The sequence below is a fragment of the Balearica regulorum genome, chromosome 2 (assembly GCF_011004875.1).
Source record: "Balearica regulorum gibbericeps isolate bBalReg1 chromosome 2, bBalReg1.pri, whole genome shotgun sequence".
NCBI lineage: Eukaryota > Metazoa > Chordata > Aves > Gruiformes > Gruidae > Balearica > Balearica regulorum.
In genome coordinates this window covers 93,603,175-93,629,520 of record NC_046185.1, presented here as the reverse complement: position 1 = coordinate 93,629,520, position 26,346 = coordinate 93,603,175, and the positions used below count along the sequence as shown (strand labels likewise).

The following is a 26,346-nucleotide window of genomic DNA, read 5'->3' as shown; positions in this document are numbered from 1 at the left end:
CTTTTATTCTTTTAAAAATAAAATTAAGAGTCTCACTTCTATAGGTTAGTATTGCAAGACAGGTTACAAGTTAAGGTACTACCTCTCAAATGTATAAAAGTCTACATACCGTTTTATAAACCTCCCTGATTAAAATAAGCCCAGTCACTTCTTCCAGCAAAATATAATACCTCAAACATAATTATTATGGAGCTTTGTTACTTAAAAGTCATATATACAGAAGAATCCATACCTCACTGAATAAACTTCCATTCACATAAGAAATCCAGAGCTTCCAGAAGTTGGGCAGCTGACTTACAACAAGTTTTGTCAACTTTTCAACAAAAACAACTTGCTGAGGAGCTTTGTATCGCCAAGCTAAAAAGGGAAGATAGGAAGGAAACAGCAAAATTAAAAAACTTTGAATTAATAATAATAAAAATGTACTACTAGCTTGCTACTGCTTTGTATTACACAAGTGACTATATAGTGTATATATAAAACCTTTCAGGTAGGAGTGGAAAAATTTAAAGCTTGGTCCACATATGTGGACACAACTGGTACACATGTAAGTTCGCTCTTCTTTTCTCATATGCTTACAAGGTGCCAGCACTATCACAGGATATAAAGAATAGGCCCCTTTGTAGGGGTATCTAATGCAATCCACCTAACAAGCCATTCAGCCAGTCTTCTGACTTCAAACCACTCTAAAAGGTAAGGTAACATTAAAAGTTTCAAATGATGAGGTGGTACGCTGAAGAAACAGGGCTGCTAGGATATGCTAGCAATCAAGGCAAACAATGGGAACTAGAATATCTGCTTTATTTAAAGTTCAGAAAAATTTCCATTGTGGCCTGGGGCAAGTTGCCAACCTCTCCTCTTCATTTCCATTTGTTTGGTAAAATCTTTTATCTGAAAAACAGGGGAGATTCCAACACTTTTGCTAAAACTCAATAAACATCTCACTAAGTATATATTGAGATTCTTGGATGAAGAACACAATCATGACATATAATACTGCAGCATCTCTCACTTCATGAACCTACTTACACGTCTGGTACACAGGCTATTAAAACACATCAGGAAAATAGCTTACAGTTTGGCAGTAGATAACTTTTCTCAGTTTCTTATCAAATGGGGCAAAGGAAGGTGGTGGGGGAGAAGGTAAAGAGAAAGCTGAAAAGGGGCAGAAGAAAGGTAGGAATTAATACAGAAAACAAAGGAAAGTGAAATACTTTTCTACAACCATCTGCCTTCTCCATTGAAACTTTCTTACGACGTTTTAACAAAACAGGGTATACAGATAATATAACAGGGACTCTGGATTAGTATTTGAAAATGAAATTAAAAAAAAAAAATCACAATGGAAGCCCAAAATTTGGAAAGAGACTGTCATAACTGAAGTGTAAGTCTGCTGATAGTGATGCATCTGTTGAGGACGCACGAAAACTTCATGAAAGTTCAACCAGCAAAGCTCATAGTGTGGACACAGATAGGATGTCAGAGCACTACTTTTGCCAGCTTGGTTTATGATTGTCAGAGAACTGGTCTAGACCCAATAGCAGAAAAACTCCTCTAACACAGACTGTGACTATACCAGGAAGCTGTGCCAATGCTGCTAGAGTAACAGAGGCTCTGTTACACCAACAACCGCCAAATTCTAACCAAAAGATTTCAGCTCCTTTAAGAAACCACCTCATCTTTGCCAAAATTTCCAACACCAACCCAAGGTTATAACCAGGGATGTCTGTTCCTAACTGTAAACACACTGCCCAGATTTACTTCAGGTATGAAATTCTTTTCCCCTCCAGGAAGCATACTTCAGGCCTATTTCAGAGATTGCCTTGGTCCAGGGTCTGCAGACAGTAGATAATTATTAGAAGCAGCTACTGCACATCACGTCAAAAGGACATTCTGGCCATAAATTCAGGATATTTTGACTTTTTTTTGCAAGAGAAAATGCCAACCTATATTAAAGCAGAAATTTTCTTTTATTCTATTTAATCTGTTATAATCTGTGTTATAACATCCTAAAGATGAAACTAGAGCTACTGTTTACATATCCTCATGAACATATGGCTCAAGCAAGAGCTGAATGTTATTTGAATGCTGCAGTTTTGAATTCAAAGTAATTTGTTCAAACAATCCCATGCATTGTCAATCACATTGCAGGGAAAAAAACACACCAAAACACCAAAAACCCCCAGAGATGCCATTCCTTAAATTTGCTAAAGACCAAAAGGACGCACAAGCAACCTGAAAACAGAGCACATCATGGCATATCTGGAACAGCAGCTCCTGCACAGGTATCATAAGCGGTTGGTTTGCTTTGGCTCTCCACTCAGAAGAGCAAGGATGGTAGAGCTGTAAGCTGCTCCTAAACAGCAGTGGGCACGTGCACCTAAGTACCAATGGACGCAACTTGGAGGCAACTCATTCTAAGTCCAGGGTCTTTGTGATGGATTGGGCTCCTAAGGTATTATGATGCTCAGATCTTCCAGGTTTTTTTTTTTTGAATCTTAGTTTAAACTGCTGGCTACAGAATCTGCAAAGCTTGCTGAAGACTTACCTTTTCCAGTTTGTAAAAGGTTATGGATCCATAACTAAGGATCTAAAAGCACAGATAACCAATTGAATTGAAATTGCCTTCTGCAGATGCAGCTTTTTAAGCAGACACACATGCAAAAGAATTCAAACAAGGGAAAAATAAACTGGATTTTGGATGTTGCTTGCTACATTAAGTGTGGCATGTATATTAGTGGATGGTATCCAACAATCACCAGCAATTTATTGTTTTGCTCTGTAACACTTGTTAATCAACTTCATGCAAGTTTGGGCTGACAAAGGACAAGGGTAACAGTAATACAGTAACGTAATTACTTGGTATAGATGTATATTTTGAAGAGTTCGTATAATTCATATTTTGAAATACAAACATTCAACCTCAAACCGTGACACAATTTAACTGTCATGCATGTGAAGATACACTGTGGCAGCACAAGAATGTACAATTCTTGTTATTCTTCTTTCTATGTTCTTGAAAGATTCCCTTCATTTCTCTTCTCGCACAAAAAAAATCAGATATTTATAGATGGTTTTTCAAGGAAGTCCACAGAATTGGGAAAAGAGCAACATCAAAGCTGACCAAAGCCAAAAAGTGCTTCGTAAAAACCCACTTTCTGCAAAAAAGTACTTTGGTAAGAAATGATCTATCCTGCAAAAAACGTGTTTTCTGTTTCCTGCAATGTCATGTTTGAAAGACTCCTGAGATGAAGTAGTTTTGGACAAGGGTGTTGAAAACACCTACGACATACATGGGCTCAGCTGTTTGTGGACACACTGCTCAAGCTTAGTCACGCACTTCTGTTTCCCTCTCTGGGCTTAGAGAATTAGAGAACAAGGACCAGATACGTGAAGTCACAGAAGGAGCAAATGCAAGGAGAGCCATCTTAGCAAACACACACAAAAGGTCTAACAGCAGCAAAAGGTGGTAGGCAGTAGGTGGTTACTTATAAAAAAAATAAAAAATTCTGGTTTTGTATTTAAAAAAAAAAAAAAAAGAGAGTGTTATTACTTTGACTACATTTTAAGAAGCAGATTTCAGCTACAAACTGCTCTTTGCTTGCAAAAAACACAGAGGACCCCTTTAGTAAGCAACGGTAACACATGGGAAGAAAGAATTTCATTTGGTAACAAACCAAAACAAACACACAGAATGTGGATTTCTGTTTCGACTTTTTTGACTACAGCACACACTGGACATAGGGAACTGCAGCTTTGTTTTTCCAAATAAAACAGATGCCTACCATCATCACGGCCAGACTGAAAGCTGCTGCCCCTTTTCAATGAAGCAGTTTGACTAAGATGGCCAATTGGCGATGGACGCACATCACTGTCCACGTCTAACATGGGGCTGTGGAGCAACGAGTTGCCTAAGGAGAGGGGGGGGAAAAAAAAAAAGTTATAATGATTTGGCACATCAATTAACATGAAGTTGCACGCTGCATGTGGAATTCTAATTAAATTCTGAAATGATACCAGACAAAAAAAAGTTATCTAGCAAAAATAATCTTAATCTCGCTTATTTAGCCTGTTTGTTCATCTACATTAACACTATTCAATAACACCGCTCTTGACTCCTGTAGCAAAGCCAAAACCCACAAATACTATGTGGGAAATATCATTCTTTCGTCTCTACATTTCTCTGTTTTTACCTTAGTTAATGCCCTACAATTAGTTGCTTGAAAGCCACGGATAAATATGTATCTATGCCATTAGTGATAAGGCACACATTTTTTTTCCGGTGTATGTGTAAATATACTTTTCAACAGCAAAAGTTTCTTGTGCCTCCAGCTGAAGCAATTAAGGATGTTCAACTACTACTTAGCTGTTTGACTTCTACAGAGTTCAGGTAGAAAGAACCCATCATTGTGAAGCAGATGAACTAATGGCACTGTATGCTTGTGCATGTCTGTAAAACACCCCGTACTTATGCATATCTAAATGCACAAAATATTTCCCAGTGTATCAAATAATTATTTTTTTCTTTGGGTGCCTGTCCATATGTCGGTCACTATTAGCAAGTCCTAAGCAATGATCTAATCTAACAGAGGTGGATACTTGGAGTCTAATGGATGGTTTGGAAAACAACCATATAATAATGACCAGACCATGATGATTTTTTAATGTACTGTAACACCACCAATATTTCTTTTAAAGTCTAAATTGCTGCTTTATGCATTTCACCTTACAGATACATTTCTGAAAGAAACAATCAAAAATTATTTTAGCAGCACTGTCCAACTGAACTGTAACAGCTAAACTTAAATGAATCACAATTCATAAAATTATAAGCCACCCCTGGTTGGAAGGGACCTCGAAAGATGATGTGGTCCAGCCTTTCACGGGAAAGGGAGCCTAGATGAGATTATCTAGCACCCTGCGCAGTTGCGTCTTGAAAACCTCCAGCAATGGGGACTCCACCATATCCCTGGGGAGGCTACTTCAGCAATTGATTGTTCTCACAGTAACAAATTTCTTGTATCATGATGAAACCTCTCCTGGTAATTCATGCTGAATTTTGTAGTGAGAATCAGTGTTTGAGTTTATATTGCTTGATCTTTTCCATCAATACCTACATTCACTTAAAATAACAAGAAGGCCACACAGTAAGAGCACCAGCCGTAACACTGCAATACTCTGATTCAAGCCTAACACAAAGTAAAAAGGATTTGAAGAATATTTATTCTGAATTTATGCTGCTGACAGACCTGTATGGCAGTAAAGAGATACCTAGTCATTTTACTTCCCCAGCTGGGGCTTAAAGAGCAATATTAAGTATTGTGAAACTTATTGCAAACTTCCAACAGGTAACAGTAGTAGTTCTTCCATAATTCTTTAGTAGCTTTTAAGGAGATTTCCTATGGTCTTTCACTGTGGCATAGTCATTACCAAGCCTACTGTCAGTTCCTCCATTCATCTCGTTACTGTTCATACTATAAGACGCCTAAGTAAATAGATCCTGTTTGCTACATCATTCACAATCGTGATGGACACGTTGCATTAACTGACTTGGTGAATCCATTCGTGCTATCTTTAGTCTGTATTATGACTCTGTTCACTATTTAAGTCCTACATCACTTACTAAAACCAACTCATCTTTACGACACCTTTAAAACTGATGAGGTTTCAGCAATATGGAATCCGCTGCAGTGATTTAAGCGTATTATCCACCATCACCACAGACAAGATCTACAATGCCTTTGAACAACAAGTATACGGGGAAAGACTCTTCCTTCTGAATATATAAAAATATAAAATAGTAAGAAAGTAAAAATCTAACACTTTCAGAAGTTTTTTAAGTAGATGTGTATGCTGCAAGTGCAAATAATTAACTATGGACACATACTATGCAACTATCCATATAGCACAGAGCTGTGTAAGGTCACACATCAGCAGTTACAATTTAAACGCCTGCGACTTCTCAAACATATCATAAGTGTTGTAAATTTGAATTAACTAACTTCTATGAAAAAATTCCAGCAACCTTAAAAAAATCCCAAATTTATTCCTCTCCAGATTAAAAAAACAAACAAACAAACAAACAAAAAACCCCACGCATTCGGTATCTTACAGAGATTCTACCCAGAATAAAAAGAAAATTGTATAGAAGATCCTGAGAAATTTTAAGTGCCTCACATTGTTCTTGGGCTTCCATAATTTGACTCAGATTCAACATATCTGTGTTTTATTTGGCAAAAAAAAAAAAAATGTATGCCAAGTAGGACAAATTAGAATTGTCACAGGCACTGCTAGTTAAAACATATACTAAAAAAACCCAAGAGTGCAGCAATGCTGTTTTCACAAAAAATACAATTAGAAAAAGCCATGATACATCAAAACCTCCCTCTCTGATGTCTTCACATAGAATTTAGGTTCTCACCTTTCAAACACCTTGTTAACATGAAGAATTTCTTGTAAACAGATGGTCTCTAAAAACGACAGTGCCAATTAAACCTCAGAATTCAGAAAAACAGATACACTTACCAAAACGTCTTAATGTGAATTAGTTCAATCAAAACCATTTGCCTAAAGTAGCTGAAAACCTGAAAATCCGTATTGCTGCTGATACACTAACTCCACGCCACCCAAATGGTTTATATATTCACCACTAACAAAAAACACATAAAGAATACTCTCTTGTTCCACCAGAAAAACCACATCATCAGTTTGCAGCCATACCAGGAGAAGAAAGTTTAACGTGAACTAATTTCTTAATTGGCTGTCTAGCATTACAAGCAAGTATAACACAGCAGCAGGGAACTACAACAGCACATATACCCTCAGGACTAATAAACATCTGGACTACATTAGCAAAGCTGATTTTGCTTTCACCCGACCAGAAGATAGCGCTTGAAGACTGCACACTAACACATGGGTCTTATAAGAAAGTGAGAGTTAACCCACAAACAATTTTTCTCCCATCCCAACTCGTTCCCTCTCTGGAGCCAGCAGCTTAAATTTAGCAGCATAATGTAATACAATGAATTAATATCAGTATGGACTGTAGACAGTAATATTTATAAACCTAAATAGACTACCCAAATAATAATTTAATGCCTATTAGTTATTAAATTTGTGTACCATTTCTACATTCCTAGATCTTGAATATAGCACAGCAACAATCTAAAGTTTCAAGAAATTAACTTTTTACTGTGCTAACGGGTTTTCAGATGTTGTATAAACAGCATGAACAATACATTCCTGGCAGATCTTCATTTTTTTTAAAATATACTGCATCTTTGAAGTTACAGAAGTATTTTTTTCCAGAATACAGCATCTAGATGGAGCATATCTGTGAGTGACTCCAGTGCCAAGTGTATATTTAACCAAGGAAACACAGGAAAAATAAATGCACTACATTCTCTTCTTCTACCAAACAGTCATGACAAACCAGAAGTATAATTAAAGCCTTACTACATTTACCACTGCAAAATCATGAGAAGATCAAATAAGAAGTTTTAAGGATTTTAACGTTGCTTTAAAATTTTTTTAAAGAGGATTTTACTGGGTTTCAACTTTTTGTGCAGAGATATTTTAAAGGTATGTAGAATGAAACAAAAACATTCAAATACTGTGCGAAATATAAATAGTTCAATGGTTTTGTTCAGACCTCTTCTGTTCTAGTGCAGTAAGATCTCACTAAAATAAGGATCTGGAAAAAAAAAAAAAGAAAAAAGAAAAAAGAAAAAAGAGAAAAAAAGCACAATGCTTTTTGAGGTCATTTATTTAATTTGTGCTTTCACTTCTGGTAAATCAAGAGTCACCTGTGCTGACCCCTAATTGCAGGTTTTCTCTAAGCAACTGGAATTGTTACAGGGTACTTATGTGCCATAGCTCACGTGCATACCTTGACCCCATTTTTCAAGATGTTACCTGCACGCAGTGCGTTGCAGCCTCAGTGAGAAGACGACTAACACGAAGTTTGCCTAAAATGAATTTTTCCATGAGCTGCAAACCAGTCTACGATTTAAATCTTTAAAAGCAGCTTTACTTACTTATTTCAAAACTAATACCAAACTGAGTGTAAAAATTATTCTGCAATATCCACAACTCTGCTTGGTTCCCCCCCCACCCCGCCTTGCAGTCTGACAGGCAGAGGTTTCTCGTGGGAGTCACACATCTATCGCCTCCCCTCCCTCACCCAGCCTCAGCCGCTCTGCGATTCTGCCAGCCCTGTACATCACTTCAGTGACATTCAGCTAAAGCTTTTTACAAAAGCTGCTAGTTGATCAGAGGATAATACAGTACCAGTACTTTTTGCAGCGACAAAGAAAATTGTTAACAAGTGACCAAGCTCAGGCTGAGGAGTTTTTCAGTGCGATTTTCCATGGTAAGTCATGGAACATCAGTCATTATACAGACTTGCTTATATACAGCGTGTATAAAAGCAAGATTAAATTTTAAAAATAAAAGACCCTACAGATGTGCAACCAGGTGAATACAGTTACTGTATTCTTTCATCCATTATGTATCTTACAGTGAATTTTCTCACAGGCTACAATAGCGAGGGAAGGCTGCTCTATAGCCTCCGGACTCTCTGAAGGGTGGCAGACTTCCTTACCACCCTTAAACACCTTTGAACATTTTTTCCTGTGCACAGCGGGCCCTTGTCCTGTGCTACAGCCTGACCACCCACTGTTGCTTGTTGACCAAACACACAGTGCCTGGAGCCTGCACCGACGCAACCAGGGTAAGATTCCTTTCAAGGACACCGCACTGAGAATTTCAATTTGTCTAGGCAAGAAATTAGGCGAACAGGAGAAATTACCGAAAAATTAACCTGCTCAACAGATGAATGACTGCATTTTATTCTTTTTTCTTGAGTACTCTTTCCTTCTAACCTTACATTTATTACAAATTGGACATTTTTAGATCATCAGGAAGAAAATGGGTTATATTTCTAGCAGAGAGATGAGTGCAGAAGATTAAAATTGCTGCACTTTATAGAAAAAATGTTTGTGGAATACATTCAAAAGTGAATGCTTTTTAAATCTTAAGGCTAGTTTTCATAATACTAAATATATTTATAATGAAACTATTTTTCATTTTACCACAAAAAGGGTAATTGGGCCTATCATTTCTAGTGGTATAAGTATTCCACAGCCTAAGGGTAAGTCTTATTGTCAGTCCTGCAGGCCAAAAAAATACTAAAGCAAGAGCCAAACACTTCAAGCTCAGCACATAAATAAAAATGACATAATTTTACTAGCACTAGCTCCAGTGGACATTAAGATCATCAGCAACTTTGAAAACAACCCACTTTTACTTAATTGCCCAAATAAGGACTTAAAAGACTAGAGTAGATACCAAGGTAAAATGCTGGCCACAAAAGAGTTTCACTTTATCTTTGGTAGTACTAATATCTTTTCAATTTTGATTTTAAGGTACCTGTACTGCTTTTTAATTACAGTATTTACTGGCTGCTTTTTAATTGCAATATTTACTGTCTTTATAATATTTAAAAATTACTTAAAGTATTATATAAAATAAGAATGCCCCCTGCATTTCTGAACACGTCAGACTCTACTAAAAATTCTAAATAACAGCAGAGTTACAGATACAGGTGGTAAGAGACAAAAACAAATCCAGTGTCAAATTTAGCACTGATTAATTAATTTATTTATTTATTTTTAATTAATAGCCCATTAAGGGTTTGCTTGACATCTGCTGTCAAAGGGGTATTTCTGCTATGGACAGGGGATGTGGTTTAGACATGAAATGGCTCCCAGCTGCAAGAAGTCTTCTTCCAGATGTACAGTAAGCAAAGGCAATGGAAGAGAACCAGCTGCTAGGATAACAAATTGAAAAGGCCCTTTTGACATAAGCCTTGCCGGCCTGTCTGATCCAACAAAGATGGATCATTCATTGCAAGGTGAATAGAATCTCAGTGTGACACAGAAGAAAAAGCAACACGGTCTACGCGTCCATCTCTCCTTCACACCACATACAGCTGCTGTTACTCTGGCACAGAAAAACCCCGCACGGTTTTTTATGATATCTGGAGAGCTGTGCATCATGCTCCAAGTGCTGCGAAAATTGTATATTTTTTTTCCAGCAATAAGAACTACAACAAAAATCACAGTGGCTGAACTAGCATACTTCGGTTTTAAGAACTGTCTCCATGTTGGGAACTTTAATAGGTTGTGTATTATGTATTTTGCAACCCACACGGCAGCAGAAAGATCACCCTTCACCTGTGTTAGTGTTTCCATCTGCAGTTTGTTTCTAATGGATATTAACAGATAGCTTCTTTGCAATAATGTCACGTAATATCTCAGAAAGACCTGTTAAGAAATGAAGACTTTTTCAGTCAGTTTGACAATAACTGGCTTAGAGTCCCTATCCATTTTAGCTCAAAGGATTATGAAACCTACTAAACCACTACTAACATCTAAACAAATAACCATTGGCCACACAGCAAACGGTCTTCACCTCCATAGCTTCTTTCTCTAATACTCATGTTAAGAATCCCATTGCTTAACTCATTTTGGCTATCTGCCCAGTGCCCCAGGCAAATTTTAAACTAAACCTCATTTATTTACATTTATTTTCATGTCATTTTACGTCATTATATCCCCCATGTTTCCTGTACTCCAACAAGTCTAGGAAACATAAACCATAGTGGAAAAAACTACGATTATGCCCTAATAATAGGGGAATTGCCAAGTAAAGTTAAAAATTACAAATATGTAAAATCTTAATTGAAGGAAAACATTTACTATCCAGGTACCAGGTCTGATAGTCCCCAGACTTGTACCAATCATAAGTTTAAAGATCAGAAGGAGCAATTCAGACTTTCGCCAATACAAGGTATGAAAGACCAGCACAATTCAGTTTACCATTCAACTCTCTCTTGCTAGAGATTTAAGAAATACTGTTTTGAGTGAGCATAGTGCTCTTTCATGTTAAGCTTTATATTCACGGCCTTCAAAAATGCTCTTTTTCCTGTCTATTCAGTCTCATGTATGTCCCTCCCTCTAACATATCTACATACTAAGTAACAGCACCAAACTGGCTTTACCTACTTCAGGTCCTGCCAGTGGGCAGCAACAGTGGGATGACATCAAATTTATGAAAGGAATCCATTAGTGCTTCTGGAAATAGCTTCATAACCATTAAAAAAAAGGGTTTGTGTTTTTTGTTTGTTTGTTTGTTTTAAAAAAAAAAAAAGAGCACAACTGCCTATTCCATTAGTAAGGTAGATAAACACAAAAAGTTAATAAATCCATACTTTTAAAAAGTATTACTATATCAGCAGAGCCAGAGCTCCAGTCAGTTGCACATGGGTCCTGTATCTATGGCTGCACCTTTAATGGAAGAATCTGACCATCAGAGAAGGGGGAATGGCTTAATGTAAGGGCGCGAGCACGGGAGCTTTATGATTTGGGCAGGCCCTGTACTGCCTCATGCTTCCACTATGGCTTTGGCTATGCTCTTAGGTCTCTGTCCTGGCTGCTCATACTGTAGAGTAGTTCAAAGCAGGAAAAGTTTTGATCTGCTGTCATATATGCACATTCACTCACTCCTTAAAACATGTGGGCTTGGATTCCAACAGTTTCTTGTAATATGAGGATCATCTGCCTGCATTTTTTTTACCTCACAAATGAGGAAGGTCTGCTATGGCTACGCAGCAAGAGATAGACAGGCTAAAGGCAATGATGGGTGAGTAAAAACAGCCATATCCAAGTATGTAATGAAACATTAATCTACTTAATTCAAGACTAATCAGCAAACCAACAGGGTTGTTTAAGACTGAGGGGAAACAGTACATTAATACACACACATAGATATTCCTCAAGGGAAACAGACTCTAAAATGTGTAAAGTACTTCATACACAGGACTTGAAAAAAATCCCCATCCTACTTGTACCTGTTGAAATAAATGCAACCAATTAACTAATGATCAGATTACTGCATCTTTTATGATTAATAATTATCTATTAAAATCAAAGGAAACATCCAATTGAATTAATTTGCTGTTGGTAGTTGTCAGCCTTTAAGCCACACTGCCAGATTATTTGGCAAAGCTTAGTACAGCTTGATACACCTTTCAGGTTTTGGAATAACATTAACACAAGTTAGATTAACTGAAAACAGACAGTATTTGAAACACATAGGACTGCTGCTAACCCCTGAAACAAATTCCAGGAGAGAACCTGAAGACCATTACAGCCCTATAAACTTGCCACAGTTGCTTCTTTCAGGCTGCATCAGAGATTGTACTATGCTATGATATGTTACAGTTCTAGGACATACTTACAACCACAGAGTATTTCTACAAAATGGAGTTAATCTCTAGTAATATTCAAGCATAGAAGCTTTTTTTTAAAAAAACAAACAAACAACATTTTCATATGATTGTACTACTGAGACTGAAGGATTCACATTTAAATCAAAAATATATACTTAGACATAAACCCAAAATAAACATGTATTTAAATACACCTCTAACACACAATTTTCTGATAGCACCTTCAACTACCTCAGCATGTGCATTAGCTCACTCCACTCTTCAACTTAGAGTTGAAAGTAGTTACTAACAAGAGAACAATCATCAGACAAAGAGAAGGAACGTACAGAGGACATAAGAAGTAAATCTACTTTTCTATCAATATTAGGGATTTGACCTGACTGCCATTACTAGTGGCCTGCATGAGATGGTATGTCACTAAATCTCGTAAAAACGATAGGAGAAGATGCTATTTCTATATAAGAAAATGAAATTATTTCAGTTTTAATGACTAAATGACTACAACCTCCTAGTAGTATGGAGACAACTGGAACAATTTTGTCCCACTGAGAGTACACTGTTCGCTTGTCATATCAATGACTGAATTTAGAGTAAGTTCTCCTTAGAATTCACTTAGGTTTGGGTTTTAGTTTGTTTAGCAAATAATTGCAATGTTAACTTTCCCTTCCTGAATACATCGTGTCCAGCAAATAAATTCTTTGATAATATTTACTGTTTGACAACCAGCTACAAAAATCCTGTCCAGAATGTCCAATAGAGTTTTCAACAAAGACTTTTCCAGGTAAGAAAAGCAAAGGTTTTTGTCTAATTCCAAATCCATTTTGGGTAGTAAAATTCATGTGTAATGACTCAGGGCACAGCTCTGCATTGAAAGCTAATAAACTAGCAGCAAAATGCTTTGGCACAAACTCAGTTGAGACTTGAAAAATTGTGCATAAATGCAAAAATAGATACAATCTGCTACTGAGGTTTAAATTTAGCACGCTGAAGAGTTTTGACTCAGTCACTTTAAACCCACAGATTCATAGTCAGCAGAAGAACTAAGCTAAGAATAGCCAGAAAATGTTGGTATTGCTCAAAGTGGAAATGTAATTGCTGTCTGCTTATTCCAGCATCGTAATATGAAGATTACCATCTGCTAGAAACAATACCTATTATCCCTGTTGAAAAGGGAGACGTAGAAAAAGATTTAATGCCCTTTTCATTAGAGTATCAACCTTGCAACCCACCTCTTCCTCCAAATGCTTCATATACAAAATAATCTTTTTTGGAAACATGTTTTAAGCGGAGGACTTTAATGTTTGAAAATTTATTAGTATTTTCTCTTAAAAATAGCCTGTGAATTTATGAACATATAAACCACATTTCTGACTTATTTGATTAGATTCCTCAAAGTCTTGCATAACCAGTTTGATATCTATGAGTGAAAGCCCACACTCTTCCTGCTTGAAAAGCATACATCCAATACATCCATACATCCATAGATCAAAATACATTCCATGTCTCTCATCACAATCAGCATTGTACTACTTGGCAGTTAATACCAATTCTTCCAAGTTTTCTTTTCTCCTTCTCCTGTCTGGTATATGCTAAAATTAAAGATCTGTTGAAAGGAAAAAAACCATTTAGCATCCTTCCTTTGTCCTACTAGATACTTGAAAAGAAGAAAATTCATCAACTAGGCTCAATTCTTGAGTATTTTACAATCTGTACAAAAACTACATTAGTAAGGACCACATACAAGGCTGGAAAAAACCTACTGAAATTTGATGAGCTCTTTAATGAAAGTGAAAATATATTAGCATTTGTTTCATATATGCACTAAGTATTACCTATTCATACATGCATTTACTGGTCATTCAAGTTATTTAAATTCCCCCTTCTGTGAGCCAAACAAAGCTGCTAACATAATAGCCCCTTTGATATTAAGGCTGAGGTAAGCAGATTTGTTGCAAGAAAAACACCAAACAGGTTGAGATTTTCAAGACAAGCCTAGGAAGTTAGAGACATTTTCCATTCATTTACTGGAGCACGCATATCAAAAATTATACAGACTACTACTACTACAACAACAAAGTTTCGAGCACTTAGTATCTTCGCACCCCTATTTTTCTTGCTAAGAAGCTGAGAGATCGCGATCTAACATTTTGCAAGTGAGCAGAGAAAAAGAATTGTTAGAATTGTTAACCATGGGTGATTTTACAAGTGAGTTTTGTTGGGGGGTGGGAGTGGTATCTCAAGATTTTTGATGAGGAGGGAAGATGGGCAGGTTTTGGAAGTGTTCTGAATTCTGACCAAAAGTCCAAGAAACCAACCTGGTGTTTCAGTTGGACCTGCAGCACTCCGCACCGTGTTGTGGAACAAAGACGGTCTGTGCACACTTTAAGCTAGAATTAAGTGTCAAACGCGTTGCACCCTGTGAACTCTACACCTGATCGTAACCTCTGCTAAAGAGAGCTTAAGCTTCCTGCAGCAATTTTACAGCACATTTCTGCAGCAGTTCCAACTCAGTGAAATTTTTGTGGTTTCTCAGAAGAGAACATGTTATTTGGTTTGGGATACACATGCACTAAACATGGGAGTTACCTATAAGTCAAGAGAGGCCAGATTCCAATATGCCTACTCATTTCAGAAACAGCAGCAAACTCGATAAGACTTCTTGAGAAACAAGGCACTGCTTGTAATTTTCTAATTTAAAAATCCAGTTTTCAGATTTTACTACTAGAAATGCCAGGTCAACGGCCTCCCACCTATTCCCTTTTGAAAATACGCTAATGTGATAAATCACATTAACTGGTAGCCGAGTTGCTGCCACACCTGAAAGCGATACCTATGAGCACACATTTCTTTGAGGAGCAACAAAGACAAAGAATATAGCTGAGTATTCATACTGGTTTTAATATAACATTGTCTAAATGTATTTGTCCAACTCAGAGGTCTGTGCCCAAACAGCGCAATCTGAATTTTGAAACTGCACATGAACAAACAAAAGAACACCGTATTATCGTTCACTGCATATCAAGAACTCACATATTATTCCACTATGCCCCAATGCCCTCCATATCCATATACTAACAGCATATCTTGTGACAAAGAAATCTAACTGGCAGATTCAGACAACAATCCAAACTTCATGTGACCTCAAAGAAGTATTTCGAGAGCACAGTAAACTTCAGATAAATGACTGAAATTTAATGTTTTTCCCATGTAAAGAGCTTAAAAGTTAAAACAAAAAGAAACTCCAACTGCTGTTTTGTTTTTATAATAAAGAAAAAATACAAGTCAGTATTCAACTTTGAAAAAAGCTATCAAAATTGATGGGAAAAAACCCCAAATATCATTTGTACACTGAAACTTGTCAAATAAAAGGCAATGCCAAATTCCTAAGTGTCAAATATATATATATAAAACAAAAATATATCCTTGCCTTTTTGTTCTTTAACATAGCTCTCCTTACAGTTGTGCATGAGCTGCAGAATCCACTGATGTTGAGCACCAATGCACTGCCAAGCAGGGTCCCCAGGCGCATGAAGATCAGAAAGATATCTGTAAAACCCAGTCCAAAAATCACAGTTCTGACTTGACACACTGAAGGCCTCATGAAAGCAGACCAAAGATATACTAAGAAATACTTTCTTCTCTTTTTTTTTCTACATAATTTTAAAAATGCAAGAATAGTTGTTAAGATACACTCATACTCAGTGCAAACACAAGCTCTGCATTTTCCGTTCCTCATTTAGTGAAGCAAAATTCCATCAAAAAAAACCTTGTAGAAATAAACAAAACCACAATTATTTAATACTACATTAATATGTATTTTCAGTTGTTCCTCTAGTAAAAGTACTTGGGAAACCAAGCTCTTTATCTGCCAAGGATGCAGTTCAGTACTTCGTGTTTCACTTAGAATCAGTGATGACATCTCAAGCACATAAAATATGGTATTTTTCTTCCCACTTTATATGTCCCAATTGTATCATCATGTAACCTTAACAAGTAAGTACAGAAGGAATTAAGTTTTGGCGGCTCATTAATTTTAGCATACGCATGCACAAACAAATGTAAACCAAGCTCCGGGTTGTTTTGTTTTGGGGGGGGTTTTGGTCTTTTTTTTTTTTTTTCTTCCATTAGGATGCACACACAGTCTGAAAAATAAAAAAGAGGGGAGAGAGAATGAAAAGGATGGGGGCTTCTAATATGAGGAAGAAAAACACCCTCTGTCTTTGGGGAGAGACGAGTATTAGAAGCTCACTGTTGTGATTTCAGGAGAACACAGAAGTAATATAGACTAACATATGGCTTTCAAGACAATCTGACAACAGTACTTTCCAAAGAGTATTTTCAAAAAGTAGTAGCTGCTTTACTATTTAATGCGCTCCATTATATTTTGCATTAATGAGACTCAGGACAGATTCAAAAATTCAAGATGCTCAAGGTGAAGATTTATTATCTTAAGCAGCGTAGGGAATGTTTAACTCCTTTGCAAAAGCTGTATTACTACAGTAATACCCAATGTTAATTAGGAATGTGTTGCAAAATTCTGTCTGCTTTGAGAACTGTCTGCAGTACTCAAAAAATAAACTGTCAAAGTAGGATTGGTTGGATGGATGAGAATATTACAAACCCATCCATTTTGACAGGGTGACATTTATAAATTATGAGCTCAAGTAATTCCTCAGCATTAAGGGGGACTTTAGTCTTTGCTTAGACACAAAATAAAATTACCACTGGTCTTGGACAAAATACATCTATTTGGCTATTATGTGACATGGTAAACTGTTTCTGAAAGGTATAAAATAATTATCAGTGTAAATACTATAATAAAACGAGAGGAAAATATGAACTGAAGCCTAATTATAAACATTGTATATCTGAGGGAAAAAGCCTCAGTATTTCAGGTCTTGCTCAGCCTTAGACATTGAAGACAAATAAACAAAACATATCAAGGAAGAAAAAAAACTTCATAAAAATAGCAGGTTTTATGCAAATAATTTTACAATTACGATTTTGTTAATTTCCTCTTAGCTGAAGTGCTCTGAAGAAAGCTTTCTTTATATCCTGCCTCCAGAAAATTTACACTAGTATAAACACATTAGCACATCTAGAATAGTGAAATTAATATAATTGCTTTGAATGCTGGGATTCTGTTAATTCATTAGAATTAAATTATTCCACAGTTGTCCACTCCCTGCTCTCCTTCATTATACTCTTCTACATGTGGAATATATTTGGTAGTTACATTAACACAGTCTGCTTTAACATAGGCTGGGATATTTTTAGAGATTCAATACTTCAGGGTAAGGGGCTAGAGAAAAACTAAGAAAAAAAAAAAAACCCCACCCCAAACCCAAACAACCAAACCCCAGAATCAAACACATATACAACTCTGACTCTTTCAAAGAATCCTTAGAACAGGTCATAAGACTTGGCTTAGATAAAGAAGTTGCTCTTTAAGGTTTTCAAGATTGACATAGAAAGGAAACAGTAATGTCTTCTTCAGATAAACAAAACACTTAACTATTCACCTTAAAACGTAATTCCAATAAATAGGCAATATTTATATAGCACCCAGAAGAATGAGAAGAACTCTACAAGTGTACACTGCTCATGGTCCTCAAATTAACATAAGGTAAGGGGACCTATATACCAATATTGCACTTTGTCCTGTGCGACTAGGCCTAGGGAACAAACAAAACATCAATGACCTCACACAGGTGTCAGAATGTTAAGAATGCTTCTTACACAGTGCATTTGGTCTACATCTTTTAAGATAACTGAAAAAAGCGCTGAGAATGTCAAGACACACTAGGAGCTCTAGTAACAGCCAAAACTCAAAAGTTTTCTAAGTAAAGCCATCAAACATTCCAGAGCACTCTAAAGTCTGGCTCCAAGGGCTATAAAGTAGGTTAAGGTCTACCACTAGAAGAAGGTCCAACCAACTCATGTCAGTATGCCTACAACAGACTTTGATCTCAGCTTTGTGAATGACAGAAGATAGGAATTTCCATGAAAACTGGGGAACTGGTTCACGTTCATGAAATATAAAGGAACTACGTTATTTGGATTGATTAATAAAAGAGCCAAAACCAAATTTAAATGACAGTCTGGATTAAAACCTCCCTATTATATGACTCAGGATAATTTCATTTCAACACCAAGTCAAGCTGAAGTGTAAGACAAATTCATAAGGAATCTATTTTGAGATCTGCAACCTGTGAGTGATCATTTCAGACAAAGCTTGCAATATGATGGTTTAGAGGAAGCAACAGAATCTAAACATGCCTTAAAGATTTTTAAAAAATTAAATTCAATCTCAATTATCTTTCATTAAATTGTTCTCATTCAAGAACTGTTTTTTCAATCATTCAATAAACAATCAAGAACCAATCCCTTGCCATTGCTTATAAAATCATAAAATCTCAAAATAGTCTATTTAGAGCTTTAAAATTAGTATTTAAACCATAGTAAAAATAGTCACTACCCTATTTAGGAAACAAATTTAAATACACATCTAACACTATATGTCTGATGAAGACACTAGTCAAATGATTACCTTATATAACGTTTCTGATCATGCAATGTTGACGGAGTTTCAAGCAGCTTATCCAACAGAAGTTCTCTTAAAGCTTCAATTCTGGTTTCAACTTCAGCATAATCTAGGAGCAGGGAAAGGAAATAAATTCAATGTGTGCTTTCAGCAGTGATACGAACTAAAAATTATTTTTCTAGGACATCAGACACTTCTGGAGTTAATGTGGAAATCAATATAACTCATTTTATACCAAGCCACATCTGAAAATTTTAAATGCAATAGTTCTACAAAAACAGAAAATTGGACTTTGAAGTCTTTCCAACAACACACCAGTGAGAGATACAGAAATTAAAATGTGACTTTGGGTAATTTTTTTTTTTATGTCCAGTAATACCAAGCCTTAACAAATAAATAAAATTGGCTGTGATTTCACATTTTATAGTATATGTGTCACTCAGAGAACTTATCAGAAATATTGCTTACAGTGATTGGTTCTTACCAATCAATAATTTTTATGGATTAAAATCCATATTAAACCCATATAAAGCTCTTTAGACTGCTTATGTGCTTTTTAGCCTTTAAGTTATATATATAAAAAAAAAAAGTGCAAATAACAAAACCCAGTCTTACATTTTTTGAATACTTGAACCTCTGTCTTTCCAAAGAGTGACTTGGCTTTTTCGTAGTCATTAATAACCACATCATAATCACCCTATTAAAAAGAAAAAAAAAAAAAATCACAAAAAACCACACACAAATATAAAAGTTTGTTGCTTGTAGAAACCAAAAAAGGTAACAGACCAATTTCAGCAAATAGAAAAGTATTTTTAAAGGATTATACCTTCTGGATATTTCTTTCAATATTCAAGGGAAGGTTGAAAAGAAATTTAAAACGCTGAAGAACATTAAGTGCATTTCTCGTTGAATCAGCTTTGTCTTTGCGACCCAGCACTTCTTGGAATAAGGTATCTGCTGTGTTACTGGCTCCTATTTTAAAAAGGATGAAAATAAGAAAAAGTAGAGTAACCAACCAGTTCAAATGACATACAAGTGTTCCTCATTTTAATGAGTCATTCAAGGTTTTTTTAGAGCAAATGAGTAATTATTGCTCATTTTTTATGCTTTTTTTGTTCAACTGTGTTAACATTTTACAACCGATGAAATACTATTTCAAAGTGAAGCACTTAGCATTTTAATGTGGTAAGACCCTTGTGCAATTAAAAATAATCACTCTTTCCTATTTCAAATGCTTAACTTTGCTGCAGATATTTTATAGTTTGCTTTGGCTCCAGATCTACATTTTACAACTAAATTATGCATCTCGGGATATGGAAAGAGTCATAGAAAGTTTTCTTTTTCTAACAAGTATAATTTCATTACGTTAATTAACATCATAGCTTTAAGAGTTATCACTGGGTTTTGCAAACAATTTTTTCATGTTTTCAAATTAATTCTTAAGAATTAACAACAATAGTTAATATTTGAGTCACTTAAAAGTACCAATGATTCAGTCAAAGAAGACGGCATGACTGAAAAAAGTCTAACTAGCCAGTCACTGTAACAGAATGAATACAAATTGTCTTCACATTGCATTAAAAGTCTTACTGGCTTCACTGCATCCAGGACCAAGCCCTGGTCAACAATTTCACGCAACTAAGTTACTATACTATCTGTGAATATTCTTCAATAAATACATTAAATATTGCCTTAAAACCTTTTCTACCCAGACTAAAAAGCATTCTATTTTGTAATAAAGGTAATTTCCTAACACAGGATAATAGAATTTCATTTATAGTAGGAAGGATTTACATTGCATGTGAATATTTGCATTTTTCAATTTGTGGCTTATTTTTAATTAACCAAAAAAAAAGGAACTGTTTCAGCCTTTTTGATCGTTGCGTGTAGAAGTTTCTACATTATCTGGTCTAGTGACTATACTTTAAGCAAAGATGAAAAAAAATTACATCAGTCTCGCTGGGTGGCTTGCATGCCATTTTCTCTAGTCAACACTGTGGGTGGCCTGCTCATGTTAAAAGTAGTCTTTGTAAAATAATTGTTATATCTAAATAATGTTTAAACTTTGTTGAAATTTTGAAGCCCTGATGTAAAAAAAGTTTTGTCAGGATAGCTACTTCTACTGCATACTATTTAGCATAGAATACTTTAATCCATTAAGGAGAAATATACAATGAAAACAGCTAGCTAGACATTTAAATAGAGACTACTGATAAAGTATGGTTTTTCTCTTGAGGTTATAAGAAATGCTTGTTTTGTAAATCCTTCAAGTAAGTAACATTTGTTTGGTTTGAATTCATATGTTTCTTGTCCATTCTTTTAACAGCCAAGAAGCAATGTATTATATCTGGGAATTAAGAGTTATAGCCACAAAGCATTTTTTTTTTAATTCAATACAAATGTTTTTAAAAGGTAATTGACAACTGCAGGAATAGCAGATTGAGTTCCATCATTAGTTTAAAACTACACGCCTTCATATCATTAAGAATTAATTTGCCGCAGAAATCCTCAATTCACTTTTTCTGTTTAACACAGACATTGAAATATTTCAAATTACTCATCAGTGTCTAAAGGAAATTCAACACTTCATGCAGAACAGGTCTGTCTTTTTAGAATTAAAAAAAATATGTAAAATTTATTCCTTCCCACCCCTCCAAATCCTTTCTACATTAGCAATCTTTATCCCTTGATCACTGATGAATAATCTAAACCTCAAAAAAATAAAGTCCATGGATAAAGACTCAGGTCGTATGTTGACTATGTTTTCAAAATAGATGATCCATCTACTGCGTGCAGATTTTTTTACTTCAAAATAAAGCTCTAGTTATCCAACAGTTGTGTGTCTGACAAAAACACCACATAATGGAGTTTGATTGACCGCCCTTAAGATACATTTCTTTGTGAAATTCATTATAGCACTCCATATGTTTTTATAAATATATATTTAACAGCTTATTGAACAATTAAATTTAGCAATTTAACAAAAACTTCAAACATTTATAATTCTACCTGTAACACCAGATTGCGCTTCTATTATCCCATGCCATTTCAATCCAATAATTTGACACACTTAATCATGGAGACGTTGTGGAAAATATCTTTATTCTTAGGCGTTGTAATCAAGGTCACACCACCAATTGTCTCTCACAATACGCACCTACAGTCCACAAAATGTAAAATTCAACTAAAGATTGGAAGTAATTTTTGAAAGCAGGCCCTGTTAGACGTGGATTATGGAAGCTTTTCAATGGCCAGACAAGAAACAAAGCTTTGATCCTAAACTACTTTGCATAATATTATTTACTCTTTTTAAATCCTTGTATTCCTACTTCCCTGCCTCCCACCCATCATGACTTGCAAAGTACGGGGAGGAAAAGCAGCCAATTCTTTTCACAGCAGAGCCAAACTTAATACCACTCTGAAGTGCCTGGCACAAGTTCCTCTACAGATCCAGCTTGAAAAAGACAGTCTGCACACAGATTTCAGCCACCAGTTATCAAATCAAACAGCGATTATATATTATAGGTAGATTTGTCTCATAATAGTGCATGTAGGAAAATGTCACAGGCCGAAACTTTTTTTTTGTTGTTGTTGTTTAAAATCTGTCACGCTGTTTTGCCAAAGGGAAAGTGCACTCCAAGGAATCTGTGCTTGGTGCATGACATGGCATAAATACAGAGCCCAGAGCATTGGGGATCACACTGGGAAATTTCAGCAAATGGTTTTTTCTCCTACCCTGTACGTATCAAATATTCTGCACACGGACACACCCTATAGTCTTTATATAGTCTGTGTTAGGTTTTTTGTGGGGTTTTTTAGTTGGGGCTTTTTGGTGACTCTTGGTTTTTTTGTTTTTTGGTTGTGGTTTGGTTTTTTTTGCATTCCAGGCAACAAAATGGGGGAATAACAATGTTCAAACTACACCTTTATTGTGAGCATTAATGAATCTCTACTGAAAAGAGCTAGAGCTGCTCGCAAAACCCCCTGCTTTCTTTGTGCTCCCCGCACAAACACACATACAGTCACTGCTTTCTTCATACAAGAGAAGAAAAACAGTGAACTTCCATGCCACTTTCTTGATTTCATAAAACACACTCAGACTTTCCAACACTGAGTCAGCTATCCGCATGTCATTCCTGCTTATTGATACAGCACTAAGGGAAACATCCCTTCCTCTGTGAAAAAAATCACAATGAAACAAAGTAAAATTATCTTGGCAGAAGTCCCAGAATTAAAAAAAGTAACTTTTTTGATCTGATGAAACACATACCGAACTGCAGTAAATTCAAGCCATGTCTCAATGCAATCCTACAGCTAATACAGAGAAACAGAAAAGAAAGTACTGACAATTTTTCAAAGTTTCTAAAAATAATGACAATTCCAAGTAGCCTAAATGGCAGCACACTAAGTGAAAAAGATTCTGTTCATAGACCTTGTTATCACAAACAGTTTCAATTGTTTTTTTCCTCTTTTGCTCAAAATTCTCACAATCCTGGAATTTAGCTTTACTCATCCTTCTACAGTTCTGTCTATCCGTATAGCTCCTTCTCTCTTTGTACACTTAAAATTGAGATGCCACCAGAACTCATTTAAAGTCCTTTGAACTCCTTTATTTTGACATTCCTTCTCTTTGCTATCGCGAACACCACTGAAAGTCAGGGCAAAAGCTGCCACTTATTTCAAAAGGTATACTATCACACCTAAAATCACTACCATCAAACAGGAAAAGGCAAGAGAGCCTGTACTGTTTTCTACATGCTACCATATTCCTAGGAATATATTAAAGCTTGTTAGAAAGTCCAAAGTCCATAAATAGTTGCTGCTGGAAGGACAAAACTTACTGTTCAGTACATTCTCCAGTTTCTGCGTCATGGATCCTTCTACTTTTTCCGTTCCATCCGCTTCCAGTTTTTGATGGATTGCTGGAATAAAGTGTCTAGTTAAAATGCAGAACATTTTAATAGGTAGGAATACATTACATCAAAGTGACACTTTTAAACATTTTTAAAATTAAAAATAAAGTGTTATTTTTCTTGTTAGACGTAAAAAATACAAACATGCTTCATGGCAGCAGAGTCTAGTGGAGGACAGGGCTTAGAGCCAGACATTGCAGAATTTTAACCATTACTTTGACACAGGCTTCCTGAATCTTCTTGAACAAGACATTAACCCTCCAGGAAAAAAAAAAAGCGTGGAGAGAATAATCCCAATTAACTATCTGGTAGTACAAGTGCAAATTCAATTTAGTATTTTGAAAACTAAGTAGCACTTAAGCACAAAATACTTTGGCTTTGTAAGGCAGAGTTTTTACACTGATCTCACCAAAAAGGAATTACTAATAATTAAAGTGTAGAAAGAGAGTCATGGGGAATTTGGATGACCAAAATCGAGTGCTGGAACACTCCCCTACCAGTTTTTTTCATCTATAAAAATGCACTCTCAAAATAGACAATTTAAGAGTATCTTGTAGCAACATCCTGCATTAACCATTACACAGAAACATTGTGATGCTTTTGCTCAAAACAACATGAAAACAGAGGGGAGCTTGCTTTATTTTTTTTTCCCCGTCCTAAAATGCGAAAAGCCCCAATTCTTGTTTCCAGGTGGTATTACTAATGGACGTGGAAATACACAGTATCAGCATTAATTTGTTGTTTTATTCTAATTTCTTTTTCAGGAAAGGAGAAATTTACCAGCAAAGCCTGACTACACTACATCACTCTGGAAACAGGAACAGCGAATGGAGTGTGGATGTTCCTTTCTTCTACTTCCCCCATCTTACACAGCCTTCATTCCCTCCTCTTCTCTGTTCAGTACCACTGGCATAGATCAGTGGGTTTTTTTCCTCTCTTTTTTTCTTATTTTTTTAAGGTAGTGTTCTTGTATATATGCATACAGCATATATAAAGCAAATATTAAAAAATATTATTTTCCTTTCAAATTTTTAATCTGTTAATATATGTAAAATCCACATTATCAAGTCAGCATCAGTTCCTGTTGCTTTAGATAAAATTAAGGCTTCTAAAACACCTCTCACTGCTTACTGCTGGTTCTCAGTACAATGAAGTGAAGCTAAGCTACCCTTGAAAACAGCGATGCTCAGTGCTTTGAACAAAGCGAGTAACGATATATTTTCATTTAAAACACACACAATTTTGAAACCAGTCTCCCAATTGTCCCAGCTTATCTTGCTCTGGTTTGCGTGGCACAGCAACCCGAGTCCTTCAACGGGATTCTTTGAAGATGCAACAAAACTAAAAGGTACACTCTGTGAGTATACCTAATGTGTTCCAGGAAATACCTGGAATTCAACCCACCGGGTGAGACTCAAGCTAGTCTAAAATATCACTCCAAACTACATATAACGTGCACATAGAGATGCCATCGCCAGCTGGTTTCTTCTACAATGCCATGCCTACTTGCCCATGTTATCTAGATGCATATTAAGAATAAGCAAACATGGACAGAAACTACCTTTAGTAAGGCAGCCCTGTGGCCTCAGTCCTACTGTAAGCAGTGAGAGATGGTGGCTGCTCTGAAACAGGACGGCCCTTGAGAGTCTCCAGCCTCCTTCAAAGGAGGAATTTTGATTTGGGGGGTGGTGGTGGCAGTGGTGTGTGTAGCCAGGAGGGGGCGTGTGTGATTAAAAAAAAAGAAAAAAAAAAGAAAAAAAAGAAAAAAAAAATTCCAATATTCTCAAACATCTGAATTTGACCCTTCAATCCCTTGATCCTACACAAAGAATTTCAGGAAGCTTTGCTTTCTTGAAAATGGAAGAGCATCTTTATTTTTGTTATTAAAGTCATTAGAGGGGAAAAAAACCCCTCATTTAGGACACCGTATTTCTTAAGACAATCAACACTTAAATGAGATTAACTAAAACTAACAGATTCTTGCTCATTTTAAGGAACAGAGGTCTATCTTAAAAGGTGGTATATGGTTAACTGCAGCACATATTTTATATGTGATGTGGACATCACTTACCTACAAGAATAGCTCTACAATTTTATAACAAAAACATTAAAAGTTCTAATGATATTATTCCATTTATATACATCAGTTCCAGTCCTGGGCAACCAATCACTGTACTACAATTAATGTTACATACTGAAAGGCAAGTTCAGAACAGCAACCACAACATAAACAGATATTTTAAATCAAATGTGGCAAGTACTACTGGAACAGCAAAGTGCACTGATTTGAATTTAAGTATTTTGAAATCATTCTACGAAGCATATTTGAGAGATACTTTCTAAATGGATGTGGATAAAAAACTTAGTTACATATTGCCTCAAAGATTTTTAAAATGTCGTATTTTTGAACAATTAATTACACAGTTAATTGGTCAGCAATTAATGCTATAATGTTACTCCTGAAGGGGACACACCTAAGAACTTCCAAAACTGAACTGCAACATCTAAACCTCTATCAAAGCACCTGTTGTTGCCAATATATGTAAAATATGATGAAGACTTCCGTTAACGTACAGAACAAGAAGTCCTGAAAAAGC

The 26,346-nt window shown here is 35.9% G+C and overlaps 1 protein-coding gene across 2 annotated transcripts in view; it reads right to left on the bottom strand.

Annotated features, from left to right (window-relative positions):
• The window catches only part of EXOC2 (exocyst complex component 2), a 135,272-nt gene that overhangs the window by 62,727 nt on the left and 46,199 nt on the right, over positions 1 to 26,346 (bottom strand). For both annotated transcript variants that reach the window (XM_075744935.1, XM_075744933.1), the window contains exons 7-13: positions 23,678 to 23,758; positions 19,663 to 19,808; positions 19,452 to 19,533; positions 18,843 to 18,945; positions 15,720 to 15,838; positions 3,786 to 3,911; positions 233 to 357 (exon numbers count right to left, since the gene is read on the bottom strand). In XM_075744935.1, the coding sequence (XP_075601050.1) occupies positions 233 to 357; positions 3,786 to 3,911; positions 15,720 to 15,838; positions 18,843 to 18,945; positions 19,452 to 19,533; positions 19,663 to 19,808; positions 23,678 to 23,758 (782 nt within the window). The remainder of the gene's footprint in view (positions 1 to 232; positions 358 to 3,785; positions 3,912 to 15,719; positions 15,839 to 18,842; positions 18,946 to 19,451; positions 19,534 to 19,662; positions 19,809 to 23,677; positions 23,759 to 26,346) is intronic.